We start from the raw sequence: 17,858 nt of genomic DNA, 5'->3' as shown, positions 1-17,858 counted from the left end.
AAATATACTTTTCGGGAAACCTTGCTATGGGGCATGTAACTAAAAAAAAAATTTTTTTTGCTGCATATACTTCAACTTTACTGTGTATCGCTCACTCTGTTTGCACCAGAAACTGATTTTGAACCTATTATTTATGAGTGCATGAACTAAACATAAATGCTTCTAAGCTGGTCAACCATTCAACTGGTTTATAAGAACCCCCAAGTACACTTCGTGTCTTTTCTCCTAAGTTTCAGTAAACCAAATTGAGTTTCAATGCAACGTGTTTCTAAATTTTCAAGCAAACTGGGTGGCCTCCGAGGTGAACAACTGTTTCCTTCTGTACATCCAGTTGATTTTGTGACAACCTGTTAGAAGTGTCTTTCGATCCCAACTCACATTCTTCAGTACATCTAGTAAGTGTTAGTGTCGCAAGTATTCTAGAGTGTCATCTGTGCATAAAACACTTGCTTTCTGCACAACCAATCGAGTATCAAACAACATGTTTCCGATATTCAATAAAACTAGGAGTCTTCAGGGTCCAAAACTCATTTTCCCTTCAGCCCAGTCAGTTGATTTTGTGACAAACCTGTAGGTGTCACAAGTAAGCTGGTGTGTCTTCTGTGCTTATTGGATTTACTTTCCGTACTTCCAATTGATAGAGACCGGAAAAATTCGCGGTTTCAATGGCCTTCAGGATAGACTGAACTTTCCCCTGAACACTCGGGCAAATAACGCAAGTTCATTGGCTGCCGACTTGTGAGTCGTTTAGGCTGGTTCGTCTGTGATTCGAGCCTTCATTGGTTGAGGGTTTATAATTGGTTGAGATGCGTCCAGATGAACAGTAAGCCAATAGCAAAATCATCTAAGAGGTATATATATTTGAATTCTAGCCTATCGACGAATGAATCCGCGAATTTTTCCGGTCTGTACCAATTGAGTATCAATACAACGTGTTTCAGAGAGACTGCAAGTAAACTGGTTGTCTTCCGAATCGAACTCATTTACTTCAGTATCAACCGGTTGATTTCGCGACTATACCTATGAGTGAGTGTCACAAGTCAACTGTGCGTGATTTTCGGCCGATTATCACTTGCTTCCCAGTCCACAGTTGATTTTTAACACGTCTCTCCCGAGTCACAACCCACATTCTTCAGTTCAGCCAGTAGGTGTGTCACAAGTATGCGCAAGTCTGCACGTCCAATCGAGTTATCAAGACGACGTATTCACTAGGTGACTTCAGAGTAGGAATACCTTTTTCTCTTCAGCAACAGCCAGTCGATTTTGCGAACAGCCTGTTAGTAAAGTCGCCGCCTGAGTATCGGAGTGTTCTATGTCCACTTTTTAGGTTTTTTTTATGCTATGGACACGAAATTAATATTAGTATTCATTTGTACTATATCCACACACGTCTACGCACATAAAAATGTTTTTTTCTTAATTTAAGACCAATATTATTTTGTTCTATGTAATGATATTCATAGTTATTTGAACTTTCAAATGCTTATGTCTCAGTTCCGACTTCAATGGACATGGAACACTCCAATTCTCAGGCGACGAAGTGTCACAAGTGAGCTGGTGGGTGTGTCTTCCGAGGCGATCACACTTTTTTTTTTCTTTGCCTGCACGCGACCGCCGAGGCGTTAAATCCGATTTTTCTTGCGGCGGCACAGCCGGACCAAATTCGGGGAGAAAAACAAACCGTGATTAAATCGGGAGGAGAAAACCCTTCCCCCCTCGAGCAGAGTTGCCAAACGTCCGCGCGACGGAGCCACCCGAGCGAGACCGACCCCTTTGATCGCCTCAGGAGTGGACGACGCCCCGATGTTCCCACCAGCAGCGTTACGTAAGACCGCGCATGGGAGAGGCCGTCATCGGGGGAAGGGGATAAATAGTATGCCCGTCTCCCAGGTATGTCCCACTCTTGCAAGACGCCTGCCCGGGCGACAAGCATCCGAGACCAGGACCGGTGAAGAGGTGAGGGAGACCTGCTCTTTTCGGACGTGAGAACACGTCTTTGAAAAATTTGCTTCCACACTGGGAGGCAATCAAACCAAAAAAAAAGAAAAAATTGGTTTTCCGTAAAGTCGGTTTTCGGACGATAGTTTAACGTGACGACGTCATGACAAAACATTGATGAAATGATTGCGTACTTTTATGAATAAAATTGAATAATTTTTATTTTAATAATAAAAGAAATAATACCCACTTGAAATTATACTAGTGATCAGATCTTTTAAAATGCAAGAATAATTAACCTTTATTGCCGAAATTGTTGTTGTAATAAGCAAAGAAAACCACATTAACTTTTCACTTCACTTTATAAACAGTCGAGTGGAAGAGAGATAGATGCGGCGCAAGCGTACAATGAGCATAACGGGACACAGCGTAACGGAACAATGTGCGCAACGGGACACTTTTTTCGTGCGTGCAGCCGGCGTTCATCTCTTTATTAGATGTTGTCACATCAAAAAAATAACGATAACAAAATCGGGGGATACAGTTTGGAGTTGCAGCTACATATATATCATCTCCATCCAAAATTTAAATAAACCACTGGATAGCTAAAGGTTAAAATAATTCGTTACGCTAAGTGAGGACTTTGACTCATCGCGCGCGGTGGAGGGGGAAGCGCCGCCATTTTGAGGTCATTTTGCTGCGTTTCGAGATTTCCATTTAGTATAACTTTTGACTCGGAGAAGCTACGACGTTCGTTTGAGTTTCTATCGTCAGCTCTCGTCAAAATCTGTTGGTCGAGACGACACAGCTCTTTTCCGCTGGCCTCCACGTTCACCTGACATAACGTCATGCGATTTTCTTTTATTCCTTTGGGGCTTTATAATAGATAGTGTCTTCTTTCCGCCGCTACATAATGATTTCCTACAGTTGAGACACAGAATTGAAGAGGCCATTACTTCAATTACTCCGGATTTGTTAACCAAAGAGTGGGAAGAATTGAACTTTAGGCTGGAAGTGTGCCGTGTAACTAAAGATGCACATATTGAACGTTTGTAGGAAAAACCTGGTTAGTTTACCTTCGTTTTGATGTATGATTTGTTGTAAATAGTCTAAATTAAAATGTTATAATATACCATTGAACCTAAAACATTCTTTTATGGACAGCCGGTACTTTAAATGGGATGCATAAAAGACTTAAATACAGGTATAGGGTTCAACAAGTTTCTGGCCATAAATATTTTGTACTTATAATTAATTTTTTCAAAACTTTGCTTCGTAAAAGCATTGTATAGTATTAAAAGTAGTTGCTTATGGGCCCCATCTACCTGGACACACATTCGGTATGCCGAGCTGCAGAAAAAATACGCGGTATCAAAATTGCTCAAGATATCCGAATGGTTTTTACGAAAAACATTTAAGAACGTGTTGTACCTGTATTTCATGTTTAAACTGTATTTTTAGACGTGGGAAAATCGCTAAAGTGTGTATTTTCAGAAATTATTTTAGACATGTATAACCGGGTAGATATTCTTGAAAGCATTCAAGGAACTTGCATTACACCTTTATCTTAATTTCTCCGCTATGTAATGTTAAGGTCACCGCTCAATACACGACGAGAAGACTGCGCGCCTGTCCAGAGGAGACACCGCGCTAGAAGCACCAGCGAGCATCGCGCTTATCATCCCGCCTCGCTAGCACAGATAACACCTCTCACTAGGCTGGCCACTTAAGGGCGTATGTGCCGTCCCAGGTCATTGTTTTATATTTAAGTTTTACACTGTTAAGCGTGCGTACTTTCTGAGTGGCTGAACTTACACAAAATGTAAATTCCAAATTATGTAACAAGTATGTGGTTTATAGATATACACACCACATACTTTTTAGAAAGTTGTGTTTTTTAGTGTTCTTGTGCAGTATGGATACGAAGAATAAATGGAATATAAAACAAGTGGAACCTTTTAAATTTTTAGTCAATTTTACTGGATTTAAGGCGCGTGTAATCAAAATAAACATTTAGCTTATTTATTGATTTTCATTATTAATAAGAAAAATTGTATTACGATTATAATTAATTTTATGCACATATTTGTGTTAATGTCAAATATTGAGTGCCTATTTAATTAACTTTTGGTTGCATTTATTTTCAAAATTGTTCAGTGTCTTTAAAAAAATTGGTTGTCTGTAAAGTCGGTTTACACACGATAGTTTAACGTGACAACGTCATAACAAAACATTGATGAAATGATTGCAAACTTTTATGAATAAAATTGAATCATTTTTATTGAATTATCACTATTTTGCATGGATACAAAGAAGGAGTGAAAAGAAATCTACAATTTAATTGATAAATTTACTTTTATTTGAACTCATTAATTCAAATATGTTTATTAGTTTAACGAAGATATTATTTTAACAACAACTTTTATAAATGTTTGCTATTTAACTTCTTCCGATCTGTGTTATTCTGTTAAGGTTAGGACGATGATAGGGAAAAGTAGGAAACGAATGGGAGTGTTTCAAGTTTAATGTGCCTCGAAAAAGGTCAAATCGATGGTTGTTCCAATCGAGTGGAAGAGAGATAGATGCGGCGCAAGCGTACAATGAGCGTAACGGGACAATGTGTGTAACGGGACAATGTGCGTAACGGGACACTTTTTTCGTGCGTGCAACCGGCATTCATCGATTTATTAGACGTTGTCACGTCCAAAAAAATGTGGTGTAACATTCTAGCGCACGTTTCTCTGTCTGTGCCTGTCAGGATCACAAGAGCCGCGCCATCGAAGCAGACCCGAGGTTACGATGCGCGGTCCGAGCGTGAGATGTGTTCTCTTCGCGGCGATGCTGGGTCTCCTGTGCCTGGTGGCGGCGAGGAACATCGATCCGGAGGCGGCGAGGGACGGCGACTCTGCGGCGGCGGCGGCCGGGGAGGCGGCGGCGGCGGCGGCTGAGGCGGCCGCCCCTCAGGTGGCCGAGGAGGAGGTGCTGCTGGCGGCGGCGGCAGACCTCGCCCCCGCCGCTCCCAGGAGGCGGAGGAACGGCAAGAAGAGGAGGGCCAAGTTCTCTGACCAGGTACGCTGTCCCACCGCTAGCTCTCTGGTTCCCTATGCCCGATGCGGAGTCGACGTGGTGAGCGACGACACAGCTCCGGTTACTAGCCTGGACAGTTAAGAGAGGTTGGATAGGACCTCCACCGGACCACGGGTTCACTGGGTCCCAGCGTGATGTGGGAGATCGGGGTAGGCGCCAGCAGTGCTCACAAGGTCTTGGGGCTCAGGACAACGCCAACTGTCTGGTCAGCTGAGTGTGGTAGAGGGGCTTGAGGCGGTGACTATGTTGGGTTGGTACGGGAAGGATCCCACGAAAGATTGAATGGTGTCCCGCTGAGAGCTCCCTCCGAGACCCAGGATTCTGATTGGGCAGGACTCGTACGCGGTAGTGGTGCTCCGATCGCTTGGAGCAGACTCCGAGGGTTCCCTAGCCCCATGCGGAGTCGACGTGGTGAGCGACGACACAGCTCCGGTACTAGCCCGGACAGCCAGCAGAGGCTTGGATAGAGCTTCCACCGGACCACGGGTTCACTGGGTGTTTTGAGGGGTCCCAGTGAGATGTGGGAGATCGGGGAAGGCGCCAGCAGTGCTGATAAAGTCTTGGGGCTCAGGACAACGCCAACTGTCTGGTCAGCTGAGTGTGGTAGATGGGCTGAGGCGGCGACTATGCTGGGTTGGTACGGGAAGGATCCATGAAAGATTGAACGGTGTCCCGCTGAGAGTTTCCTCCAAGGCCCTGGATTCTGATTGGGTAGGACTCGTACTCGGTAGTGGTGGGTTCCCTAGCCCGATGCGGAGTCGACGTGGTGAGCGACAACACAGCTACGGTTACCAGCCTGGACAGCTGGCAGAGGTTGGATAGAGCCTCCACCGGACCACGGGTTCACCGGGTGATTGGGGAGTCCCAGATCGAGATAGGCTCCAGCAGTGCTGATAAGGTCTTGGGGCTCAGGACACAGCTAACTGTCTGGTCAGCTGAGTGTGGTAGATGGGCTGAGGCGGCGACTATGCTGGGTTGGTGGCCCTAGCCGCTGGTCGTTGCCGAAGCTCTATTACCCTCCCGATCAACAACAGGGAGCATACCTCACAGTTCTGTTACTTTAAAAGCTCTGGAATGTCAAATTTAAGAGAACTGGAAGTTACTCCCACCCTACCCTATTAGGGCGCATATGTGGGAGGGGAACATGAGTACGCCGGCCGTAAGGTCGGAATAATCTACCACTATGCTGAATTCAACTAAGAGCTCAGGACGCAGCCACTTGTCTGGTTAGCTGAGTGAGGCAGGGGGTGACGGTGGTGTCTAAGCTGGGATGGGTAGCCTCAGACTCTGGACATAGCTGGATCCCTAACACCTTTCCAAATTCGTGTATACGGCGTATTCCGTATCCACGCCCGTGGGGGGGGGGGGGGCGGCCGACAGGGCCACTCTGGCTAAGAGGGCTGGGTCAACAAACAAAAGGGGGATAAATCCCTTGACTTTCGTGTCCCACTGCCACTGTCTGGGAACAGTCTGCCGAATCGACGCCAAGTTGGCAGTAGTACGGGAAGGATCCATTAAGGTTAAATGGTGTCCCGCTGAGAGTTTCCTCCAAAGGCCCTGGATTCTGACTGGGTATGACTCGTACTTGGTAGTGGTACTCCGATCGCTTGGAGCAGGTTCCAAGGGTTCCATAGCCCGATGCGGAGTTAACGTGGTGAGCGACGACACAGCTCCGGTACTAGCCTGGACAGCTAGCAAAAGTAGAATAGGCCTCCACCTGACCACGGGTTCACTGGGTGTTTTGAGGGGTCCCAGTGTGATGTGGGAGATCGGGGTATGGCCAGCAGTGTTGATAAAAGTCTTAGTGCTCAGGACACAGCCAACTGTCTGGTAAGCTGTGCGAGAAGGGGCTGAGGCGGTGACTATGCTTGGTTGGTGGTCATTGCCGAAGCTCTAATACCCTCCCGATCAAACAACAGTGAGCGATCCCTCACAGTTCTGTTTACTAAAATCTCTGGAATGTCTAATCAAAGAGAACTGGAATGCTACTCCCACCCTACCCTATTAGGGCGCATATGTGGGAGGGGAACGCGATAATGCCGGCCGTAAGGTCGGAATAATCTTATCCAATCCCACTGCCCGCTCTGGTTTCGTGCTTCCCATCGTCCCAGTGCCTCCGATAGTTGTCATTCGTAAACCGTCCCTTGAATTCCTTTCCAGTACTAACTAACTGCCAGATAAAACAAAACACAGTCCAATTGTTGACCATTCAGTTATCTTTTCCCGTGGCTGCCGTTGGCTGTGAAAGGAGAGGAGATACAACATAATATAAAACCCATAGTTTTTTCCGGTGACAAACATCAGTCTGTTTGTTTGTGCCTCATGACGGGAACGTCGCAACTGTCGTCACTGGAAACCTTCGGTGTTCTTCAGTGCTATCATCATTGTGTTGTACATAGTACTTGTTTATCTTTATAGTTGTGTTTATATGTTGTTTCCTGCGTTGTCCAGGTTTGTCGTCGGCCTGCATTTAATCTGTCTCGTCGTTGTTAGTCCACTGTGTTCGTCTGTGTTGTTATATAATTTTTTCCATGACTAAGTTCCTTCAACGTAATTATTGTGCTGTCTGATATTTAGAAGTTGAACATTATTTTTTGCCCGTGCTGCCGTCGTTGTACTTGTTTAGTTTCATCGTTGGTTCCGTTTGTGCGACATCAGCTGCTTCAGTCTTTTTTTGTGAGAAATTTTTATGTTAATAATTTTTTTTTTCGGAATTTTTCCATGATGAACAGTGCAAAAATTCAATGGCGTATGTCCAAAAAAAAACTGCATTAAATCAAAATTCACCATTGCATAAATCATTTAAAGTACGTATGAATTTATTTCCTTCCATAATTTAATTTTGGTTTATTATATAAACCTATAGTTAGCTGTATATTGAAGGTTATACAATTATATAAATTTCATTAGAAACATAAAAGGGAAATTGATGTATCAACGCCAGAATGAACAATATACATGCAATATTGTGGCATACAGTATGTTTTGAATTAACCTTTGCCATGTAGTTTTGGTCACAGAACATAATAATTAAATTGCATTTGATTCATAAACGAATAAATAAATAAAATTATTTTCCAAATTAATATAAACAAGAGAATTATATATTTTTGGGAGGGAAATATGAATATTTGATGCTAAAGGCTACACAAAAGCGGTTTATTTAAAATCAAGTGCCATCTGACATCATTCTCTCGTTTAGTTAAAATATTTAAATATAAATTTGGTTTTAAGTTTCCCAATTCTCAAAACCTTAAGAATATTTATTTATTTGATAACACCATTAATGTAAAATTTACTAAATCAAATATTATACATTAAATATTAATAATTATACTGAAATAATTAGTGAAGCAAAATAATTGAGAAAGCTTCTCTCTTAATAGTCTTTTTTTTTTAAAAAAAAAAGGTGTTAGCGAAAGGTGCTTCATACCCATTGGGTCCGATTAAGGAACTATGGCGTGCTTACCTGTACTTCAGAACTGGGAACATATTTATACGTTATAAAAATGTTTTTCTGAAACCGTTTAAATTTCTGATAATTTTCTGCCCGCAAACGCATGCTATTATATAAATACGATTTTTTTTTGGACATGAATGCATTAAAAGAAAGTTAAAAGAATTTATTTTAAGGAAAAAAAATGTCACTAGTAAGTCACAAAGACGCCAGTTGCACTGAATTGCAACCTGATTATATTTTGTTCTGTAATCCATAAAAAATTTTATATGGGCACATATTTCCTTGTTTTTTTTTAACATTGCTCTGCCAGCTACTTATAAAAAAATAAAACAGATTTTAAAAATGTTTGTTAACTTTCATTAAAACAATAAAACCATCCAAAACTAGATAACATGAATGTAACAAACGCCCTTAAAGGATGAATAGTTATTAGTTCATTGTAAGTATTTTTTCTTTAACCTAATTCATGCACGTAAAAAATAATCAGGGTCACTTGAATAATGAATTCGCTGTGTGGCTGAAAAACATACATCTGTTTTGAGCGTATATTTTTAGCGTGGTTAAAAAAATATGTCGTAGATTTAGATGCCGTAGAGGACATCTTAGATTCAATATATTTTTAAGTCTTAACCATCGTTATTATATGTTATCTGTCAAACCATTTTTTTAAAGCACCACAACCATTGACAGGATTTTTTCTATTACGTTATTACAGTCATGTGAAATATGTTTAAAAATATGACGATAACACTTAACTTAGTGAATGAAATTAATTAAAGTGTAAAGTTAAAATTATTAGAAATTAATCATATTGGAAAATAGTTTTCTTAAAATAATTTTAAAACTTCAGGTGTTTTTATGGCGTTGAAGTTTATTAATCTTATATAACATTTTTATTTTTAGAATGATACTTGTAATGAGGGGGGGTTAAAATATTATTTTAAGCATAAGCCATTGCTAGTTTAAACTGTAGACATGAAGCATGGACAAAGGGAAAAAAAAACTTATACACAAACACATATGAAGGGTCTTTACTGTGTTTGGCTGTGCTGTCGTTGTTTTGTCCAGATATTATCTGTTTAGTATCTTGATGGGTTCCTTTGTTGCTGTTTTGTGAAAGTATGTTGTTTGTCTGTATTCACTGTGTTCTTGTTGCAACTTTCTTGCCATTTTCAGCAAACTGTGCTCGTCCCTGCTGTGATATTGTTCTGATCAATTCCCTATCGCAAATTCTCTGCGCTTTAACATTTGACATCAGCTGATTTTGGCTGGTTGTGTTAGTGTATTCGTTTTTTTTTTTGTCCGTTCTTAAGGTTTTCCTCTGTGGCATACACAGTAAACAAGTAATAACGTAGTTCCAGAATAAATATTTAAATTATTTAAAAAAAAAATCATAAGTTCTGGGCATGACTCCAAATAGCCGAGGCATCGTATTAGGTACTTTTTTTTTTGTGCAGACCAATAACACTGCACCCTTAACCAATATTCGTTGAGCGCAAGAGCAATAAACACTCCCGTGTTCGCTAAGGGCAACACCGGCACACACATATTCGTTAAAATCAAAGATGTTGAAAATATACATCGGAAAGGGATTAGCGTTTAACATCATCATAAAATAAAATAACGTGTGCGATGGAGTCTTTCAGTACTCACCAGGGATGTGTTAACAGCTAACTTCACGTGTTCTCATGCTGCCAATAAACTTACAATATGAAACTCGGACCTGAAAATTTAACGTAGAGCGTGAAAAATAATGTACGCAAATTGTGATCAACTACATTTCAGTACTGATTTAAACACTGCCCGTCTTATTTGAATTTACTAAACGGTTAATGTCATAAAAGTTACCTCTTTGGCTTTGTGAACTTTGGTGCGCGCCGTCCGACACAGACGGCAGCACCGTGGTTGCCACACGAAATCTATACCACCAAAGTAGAGCATGAAAAAAATCTACGGAAATTGTGATCAACTACATTTCAGTTCTACTGATTGTTTAGATTCACTAAACGATTAATGCCACAAAAGTCTCCCTTTGGCTTTGTGAACATTGGTTCGCGCCGTCCGCCACAGGTGGCAGCACCGTGGTTGCCACACGAAATCTCTCCCACCAAACTAGAGCGTGATAAAATTGTACGCAAATTGTGATCAACTACATTTCAGTACCGATCGTTTGAATTCACTGAACAGTTAAGACCATAAAAGTTTCCTCTTTGGCTTTGCGAACTCTGGTTCGCGCCGTGTCCGCCACAGATGGCAGCACCGTAGTTGCCACACAAAATCTCTCCCATCAAAGTAGAGCGTGAAAAATTAACACAAATTGTGATCAACTACATTTCAGTACCGATTGTTTGAATTCACTGAACGGTCAATGCCACAAAAGTTTCCTCTTTGACTTTGTGAACTCTGGTGAACGACATCCGCCACATAATGGCAGCACCTTGGTTGCCACACGAAATCTCTCCCACCAAACTAGAGCGTGAAAAAAATGTACGTAAATTGTGATCAACTACATTTCAGAACTAATTGTTTAAATTCACTGAATGGTTAATGCCACACAAGTTTCCCCTTTGGCTTTGTGAACTCTGGTTCGCGCCGTGTCCGCCACAGACGGCAGCACCGTGGTTGACGGTAAAAGGCCACACGCAAGGCGGATGTTGTTGTTGTTCCCTCAGGACGACGACTTGAAGCACTCGGCCACGCACCACCACGAGCACCACGGCAAGGGCGGCGGCGGAGGAGGAGGAGGCGGCAAGCACCACGACAGCCACCACGAGCACGGCGGCGGCCACAAGCACCACGCCGAGCACCACCACGCGGAGGGCCACAAGGGCGACAAGGGCTACAAGGGCCACCACGAGCACGAGGAGAAGGAGCGCGGCCACCACGACAAGGAGCACAAGAAGGGCCACTACGAAGAAGACGGCGGTAAAGAGCACAAGCACCACCACGAGGACGGCCACTACGGCGAGCACCACCACGGCGAGCACGGCGAGAAGGGCGCCAAGTACGGCGAGGACGGCGGCCACAAGAAGGGCCACAGCACCAAAGGGGAGCACAACGTCCACAAGAAGGACGAGTACGAGAAGAAGCACGAGTTCTACGACGAGCACCACGAAGGAGGGGACCACGAGAAGCACGGGGACTTCGACTCGCACCACGAGCACCACGAGGGAGGACACGAGAAGAAGGGCCACCACCACGAGGATCACCACGAGGAGCACCACGGCAAGAAGGGACACCACGTGAAGGGACACCACGAACACGACCACAAGGGCCACAAGGACCACAAGGACCACGACGAGCACCACCACCACGAGGAGGAGCACAGCAAGAAGGGAGGCGACGAGGACGGCAAGAAGTGGGGCTACAAGAAGTCCTCAAGCGGCGGGGGTAAGCACTAACTCCTACCGTGCAGCGCCCTCCATCCATAACAACAACATCCCTTACAACGTGTCGTCAACTCAGCGTGCAACTCTCGAACAACCAAAGCATGTACCAAATTCTGTGCTTTTCTCAAAAATTGTGTCCAAACCGCTAATAAAAGTGTCAAAAAAACACAAATATTCCAGGATGTACACGAGTTTGTATGTATACTTCAGAAGAAGAAAAAAGTGATTCCATTGTTGATGATTGTTGAAAATAAATTAACTTACATATATATTTTTTGTTTTTAATAATTTTAATACACTAAATTTCATTTAGTGATAGTAGAGTACGTTTTAGACTTCAAAAAAAGACTATCTGCTGCTGACAACGAAACATTTTTTTTTTTTTTACAAATTAGTGGTTTTGTTCGAAAATTATTATTTTTTTTTCGCGAAATAATATTTTTCGGGTCCTGTTAAAAGGTGTTTAAAATATTTACGTATGCTTTTAAAGCCAATTTAATTGCCACGATACATGTGTTCTTGATTGATATATCCTCCAAAATGTAAATATATGTTAAACGAAATGTGTTACCCTATAAAATAATTGGCTTTAATGAATATTTCTCTGATGATATCAGCTTATATTTTGTTATTTTTATTACACTGAAATACACATCAGAAGAAATATCTAACATTCCAACATCTTCATTCACCCGACGATCCTATTTGGAATCTCAATCCATTATAAGCCCGTCAAAACACACGAGTATACATATACTATTAAATGAATTAAACAGTTCATTATTTAATTTTAATATTTTATAAAGTTATTATTAAACCGTTTTCATCTGTGAAGTTGTAATAAAAAAAATTTCTTACAATCTTATAAAACGTAACCGTAAATATTAATGTATATACAAAAAAAACTAAAACAAATATATAACACTTTACAAAGTTTATAATCAAACTCAATAAATCAATTTTATTTAAATTTTTCCACAAAAACCAGCGACTCAAAAATCAATTGCTTTTTTTTTTAAAGAAATTTGGAACATTTAATTAAAGTAGTTCCAATGAAGCCACAACAATTAAAACACAAGTTACGTGTAAGTATAAACAGTTAATGTATTTATCAATGTTCTAATATTAATGCTGACACCATGAACTCTTACTTGAGAACCTATACTCAGACCTTGGATCATAATCTTGACTGTATAATTTTTTATTGTTTATAAGCTTGAATTCGAATTTATGGTTTAGTACAGTTTTTAAACCTAGCAATATCAACAGCATTAATATTTATGCAAATATATTTTGGTAGAAAACAAAAAAAAATATTAACATTATTAAAACTGCTTTGAATAGTACTGCTATAAGAAGTTTTTGTTTAATTAAATCCTAAAGACAATTTTTCATCTAAATGTTCATCAATATACAAAAACATAGCAACGAATTCACTTAAAGTAATTTTATATTTTATATTTTTTTAAATATGATTGAATATTTTTTTATTATTAATATATTGAATATATCATGCCCACACTTTATGCAACATAGCAAACCAATTTAAGGGTTAGTGAAGTACTAGATAAAATAGTTTTAACACCCTGAAATGTTTATGATGTGTTTTAAAACATAAAAAGAAAATAAACTTCGCACCAATATCCAGCAAGCGTGCATTTAAATGTGCGTATTATTTTACAATTGTGTATTCCGGAAAAAAATAATGCAATTTCAATTTTTTTATAAAATACAGTTGGCACTATTAAAAACTCAAACTTTATTTAAAATTAAAAAGAATTTCAGTTTTAAAGATATAAATTTTCGCAAAGAAATTCATATGACTGGCAATGAAACCAGAAAACTAACTTAAGGAAATAAAAAATCTTCCTCTCCTGTGGTTACTTTGTGACACCGTGTCATTTACCTCATCGGTATATAAATACGAAATGTTTTACAACTAGGAAACTAGATAAAACATCTAGGAACAAACTCCTTTGGTCAGGAAGCGCCGCTTCCTGTGCTAGAGCAGCACTCGACGAAGATGTGACGCCAGGAAAAGCTCTCAGTTACGAAACGAAAGCCGTCGCGGTTGATCGGCGACGAAGTCACAGCGAATTCGCCGCCCGAGGCACTCCTGCTCGCAAAGCCGCAAGCAACTATCGCAGCGAGAGCGTGGCGGAAAGCGCCCGATGAGGAAAAATTCACTCTCCCCCCCCCCCTCCCCAACCGGGGCAATGAAGAAACGTTACCCCGACTGCGGTCCGGTAGCGGAAGCCAGAACAAAAGTCCATCGGCCCGGAACAACGGGTCTTTCCCGAGGCCCCACGGACCGATGAGATTTGCGACAAACCGTGTCGCCCCGCCATCACTCCCCCCCCCCCCCCCCCTTCCCGAATCGAAACTTGTCGCCAAGTTGGTATAAGAACCCGAGGTGAAAGGAGTAAAGGCTTCAGTGGCGTTCGGGAACACTGCGACGGCTGAACCTGTCAGCGGATCCAAAAAGACGGGGAGAGAAATTTGTGTCATGGGGCATCACAGTACCGCCGGGAACCCCTTGGCGTGCCTGGTGCTGATGGCGGTAGCTCTTCTCGTGGTGCGCGGCGCAGAGGGGTTGGCGGTCCGCAGGCAGGAGGGAGATCACCTCCCCGTCGCGAAGCCCGCGTCGTACTCGTACGCGACGACAGACGACCAGGGACTTGCCCCGAGGTCGCAGAGGAACAGCAGGAGGCCGCCGCACGCCACCCACCACGCCGAGGAGGCCAAAGTGGCGACCCACCAGACCGCCATCCACCACGGGGGAGCCGCTGGGAGGAGGCGCCTGGAGACGTACCCCAGTCACCAGAAGGCGGGTCCGAATCACAGGAGGTCCCAGGTCTCCCGGTACGAGAGACCGCAGATATCCGAGTCCCAAACGGTGGAGCGCAAGGAGACGACACACCGCAGACCCGCTTATGCTGACACTCCGCTGGAGAGGACCGAGAAGAAATCGGCCAAATACTCTCGGACCTCCTACGACGAGCCCCGTGTTTCGAAGCCCAGAAGAAAGGCCGGTGCACGGAAACATAACTTCGCTGACGATGAGCCAGCCAGTTTCCCATCTCACCATGAGGTTCGGAAAACCCCGGTACCACAAGAGCACTACGAGGAGACCCCGCGCAGCCTGCCATCCCACCGTGTAGAGCACAAGGCACCGGTGGAGCACGCGCCTTCTTACGAGGAAGTAGAAGAACAGGACGAAGGTGCCCAACACCACTCTTCCCATGTGGTGGAGCACAAGGTGTTGGCCGTACCGGAAGAAGATCACTACCACACGAGCAGCGAGGCGGTGAAGAGCCCATCGCCGTTCAAGGCGCGCCACGCGGAAGACCAGAAGCCGTCGGCGTCTGGCGACCACAAGAAGGGTCACCACGGCCACCACAACGAGAAGCACGAAGAAGGCGGCGGTCACAAGCACCACGCCGACCACCACGACGAGAAAGGCCACAAGGGCCACAAGGGCTACAAGGGCTACCACGGGCACGAGGAAGGCGAGAAGGGCCACCACGACAAGGAGCACCACAAGAAGCACTACGAAGAAGACGGCGGCGAAAAGCACAAGCACCACCACGAGGACGGCCACTACGGCGAGCACCACCACGAAGAGGAAGGCAAGAAGGGAGCCAAGTACGGCGAGGAAGGAGAGCACAAGAAGGGACACAGCACCAAGGGGGAGCACAACGTGCACAAGAAGGACGAGTACGAGAAGAAGCACGAGTTCTACGACGAGCACCACGAGGGAGGGGACCACGAGAAGCACGGGGAGTACTCCGGTGAGCACGAACACCACGAAGGAGGGCACGAGAAGAAGGGACACCGCCACGGTGAACACCACGAGGAGCACCACGGCAAGAAGGGCCACCACGAGAAGGGACACCACGAACACGACCACAAGGGCCACAAGGAGCACAAGGGCCACGAGGAGCACCACGACCACCACGAGGAGCACAGCAAGAAGGGGGGAGACGAAGACGGCAAGAAGTGGGGCTACAAGAAGTCCGACAAGGGAAAGCGGCGCTAGTAAGTCCTGCAACCGCATCGCCACCTGTGATCACGAAGTCCGTGTGGCTATCGTAGCCACTGTCTAAGTAAACTTTGGCTTAGAGTTACTACCATCAAAATATCCTAAAAGGTAAACGGAGTTTCGGTGGTTTATGATGGCACCATCTTCAGGGTTGAATCACTTGTTGCTGTATATATCCACAAAAAAAAATATTCAGAAAAATAATACTTGTGTATAAGGCATGTGAGTATTTAGATTAATATTTATTCTTATCGGAAACAAATTATATAAACAAAGTAAACCTTTTATATGAATTATGTCCTTTCGGGTAGGAAAGCGACTTATGCGTTAGAAAAAAAAATTGTTTGAGTTGATATTTACAGTTATATACTTTGGCCTTTCTGACAATGATGTTGATGCTTTGAAGATGGCGGTCCAAATGTCGGTTATCTGCAGATCATAAGCATGCGTGAACTTGGAAACCCTGAATTTACGCGTGGATAAAACTAAGTCTTCCCTGAAAGAATTAAATTAATTTCCCCAAGGCTGAGGCAAGGTAATAAAACGCAGTTTAGCTGAACGAAGTGTTTACGTAAATGTCAGTCTATCCCCAAGTTATTCTTCAGAACGTAATATACCGGTTGGATAAAATTGTGCTTATCAAATAGTGCAAAACCAATGTTTAACCTACTGCAAAATATATATTGTAATATGAGCAGAAATCTGTGATAATAATCATCTAATAACTCTGTCATTCCATCACCAGAAATTATTTTTTTGTGTCAGATAGACATTTAATATCCCTGTATGTAATTTAATGACGTTACTATAATAATAATTTCCAAGGTAAAAACAATTTTCTTTCTCAGGTATTATTGGCAGAAATGTATTTTTTCAAAATGTTGTATTCATGTGTAAGCGCTGCAGATACAATTTATGTGATACTGAGAAGGTAATATTTTGTAATACCTTTTTGTACCCATGCATCTTTCACAAATAATAGAATTTCTTCAGATGGATCTCAATAGTAGATAACCAATTCATAAGTTAAGGGAGTAGGCTAGCTTAAATATTTTTATGAGATCTGTAACAAATAAATAATAATTTTGAAAATTAGTTAATATTTTAGAAAAGAACTCACTGTTTCAATATGCACTTTTTAGTAATGTTTTTACTTACCTACGTCAATCATAGACTAATTGGTACATTTAGAAAACTATTTGTATAAAATATTCCCATTGATATTTTTTACGTTTATTTATGTGTAATTTGAAAAAAAAACTCACTGTCAGTTTTCTGACGAACATGGTGCTTCAAAGTTCCTTAATCCTAAATCGACTCATGCTGTATATATTGTGCAAAAATGTTGTTAGAATCTATTTTCAAGCTTTTAAATAACAATATAATTCTAATTTTTCGTTAAGTTTTGGCAATTTTTCATACAATAAATAGGTACTGAATTTAGTTCAACATATTCTGATTAATATCATCATAAATAAAATCTCTTATGGGTCTTATGGTATTTCTAAATTGTTTAAAATTACTTGTATAACTTCAAGAAAATATATTTATGATATTTAGCATAGCTAAAGTAATGAGCATATTCTGAAAATATGTTTAATATTTATTTATCAATGTACGCAAAATAAAATATTTATTTGTATTATTAAAACTTTAATTTACAGCATTTTTTTTATTTGTGAGTAACTAATGTTCTTTTGTTTCACAAATACTTACCATATTCACAGCTTTCAAACATTTTAAAGGAAATAAATTACTGGAATCATCACATATATAAAAACATATTCTTGTGTGTTACTAGGCAGCTACTTTGACAAACAGTTTTTTTTATACAGGATGTTAATAATAGATTGTCACAGTTTAAATGGTATATTATAATAGTTTAATTTAGACTATTTACCAACAATCGTACATTAAATTGACGCTAAACTAATGTAGTTTT

The 17,858-nt window shown here is 41.9% G+C and overlaps 2 protein-coding genes across 4 annotated transcripts in view; one reads left to right on the top strand and one right to left on the bottom strand.

The window, feature by feature from the left end:
- Window positions 1-17,858, bottom strand: part of LOC134540837 (allatostatins) — a 510,609-nt gene that overhangs the window by 233,973 nt on the left and 258,778 nt on the right. The window lies entirely within an intron of this gene.
- On the top strand, window positions 14,309-17,576 carry LOC134540696 (histidine-rich glycoprotein-like). The gene has a single exon (XM_063383574.1). The coding sequence runs from the start codon at window positions 14,381-14,383 to the stop codon at window positions 15,911-15,913; it is 1,533 nt and encodes a 510-aa protein (XP_063239644.1). The 5' UTR covers window positions 14,309-14,380; the 3' UTR covers window positions 15,914-17,576.

This window comes from Bacillus rossius, chromosome 17 (genome assembly GCF_032445375.1).
Source record: "Bacillus rossius redtenbacheri isolate Brsri chromosome 17, Brsri_v3, whole genome shotgun sequence".
NCBI classification, from domain to species: Eukaryota; Metazoa; Arthropoda; class Insecta; order Phasmatodea; family Bacillidae; genus Bacillus; species Bacillus rossius.
The sequence above is the reverse complement of the archived record's forward strand: the minus strand, read 5'-3'. Positions and strand labels throughout refer to the sequence as shown.

Excerpts from the sequence above, each read along its gene's own strand:
- LOC134540696 (XM_063383574.1), top strand. The coding sequence starts at position 14,381 with ATGGGGCATCACAGTACCGCCGGGAACCCCTTGGCGTGCCTGGTGCTG.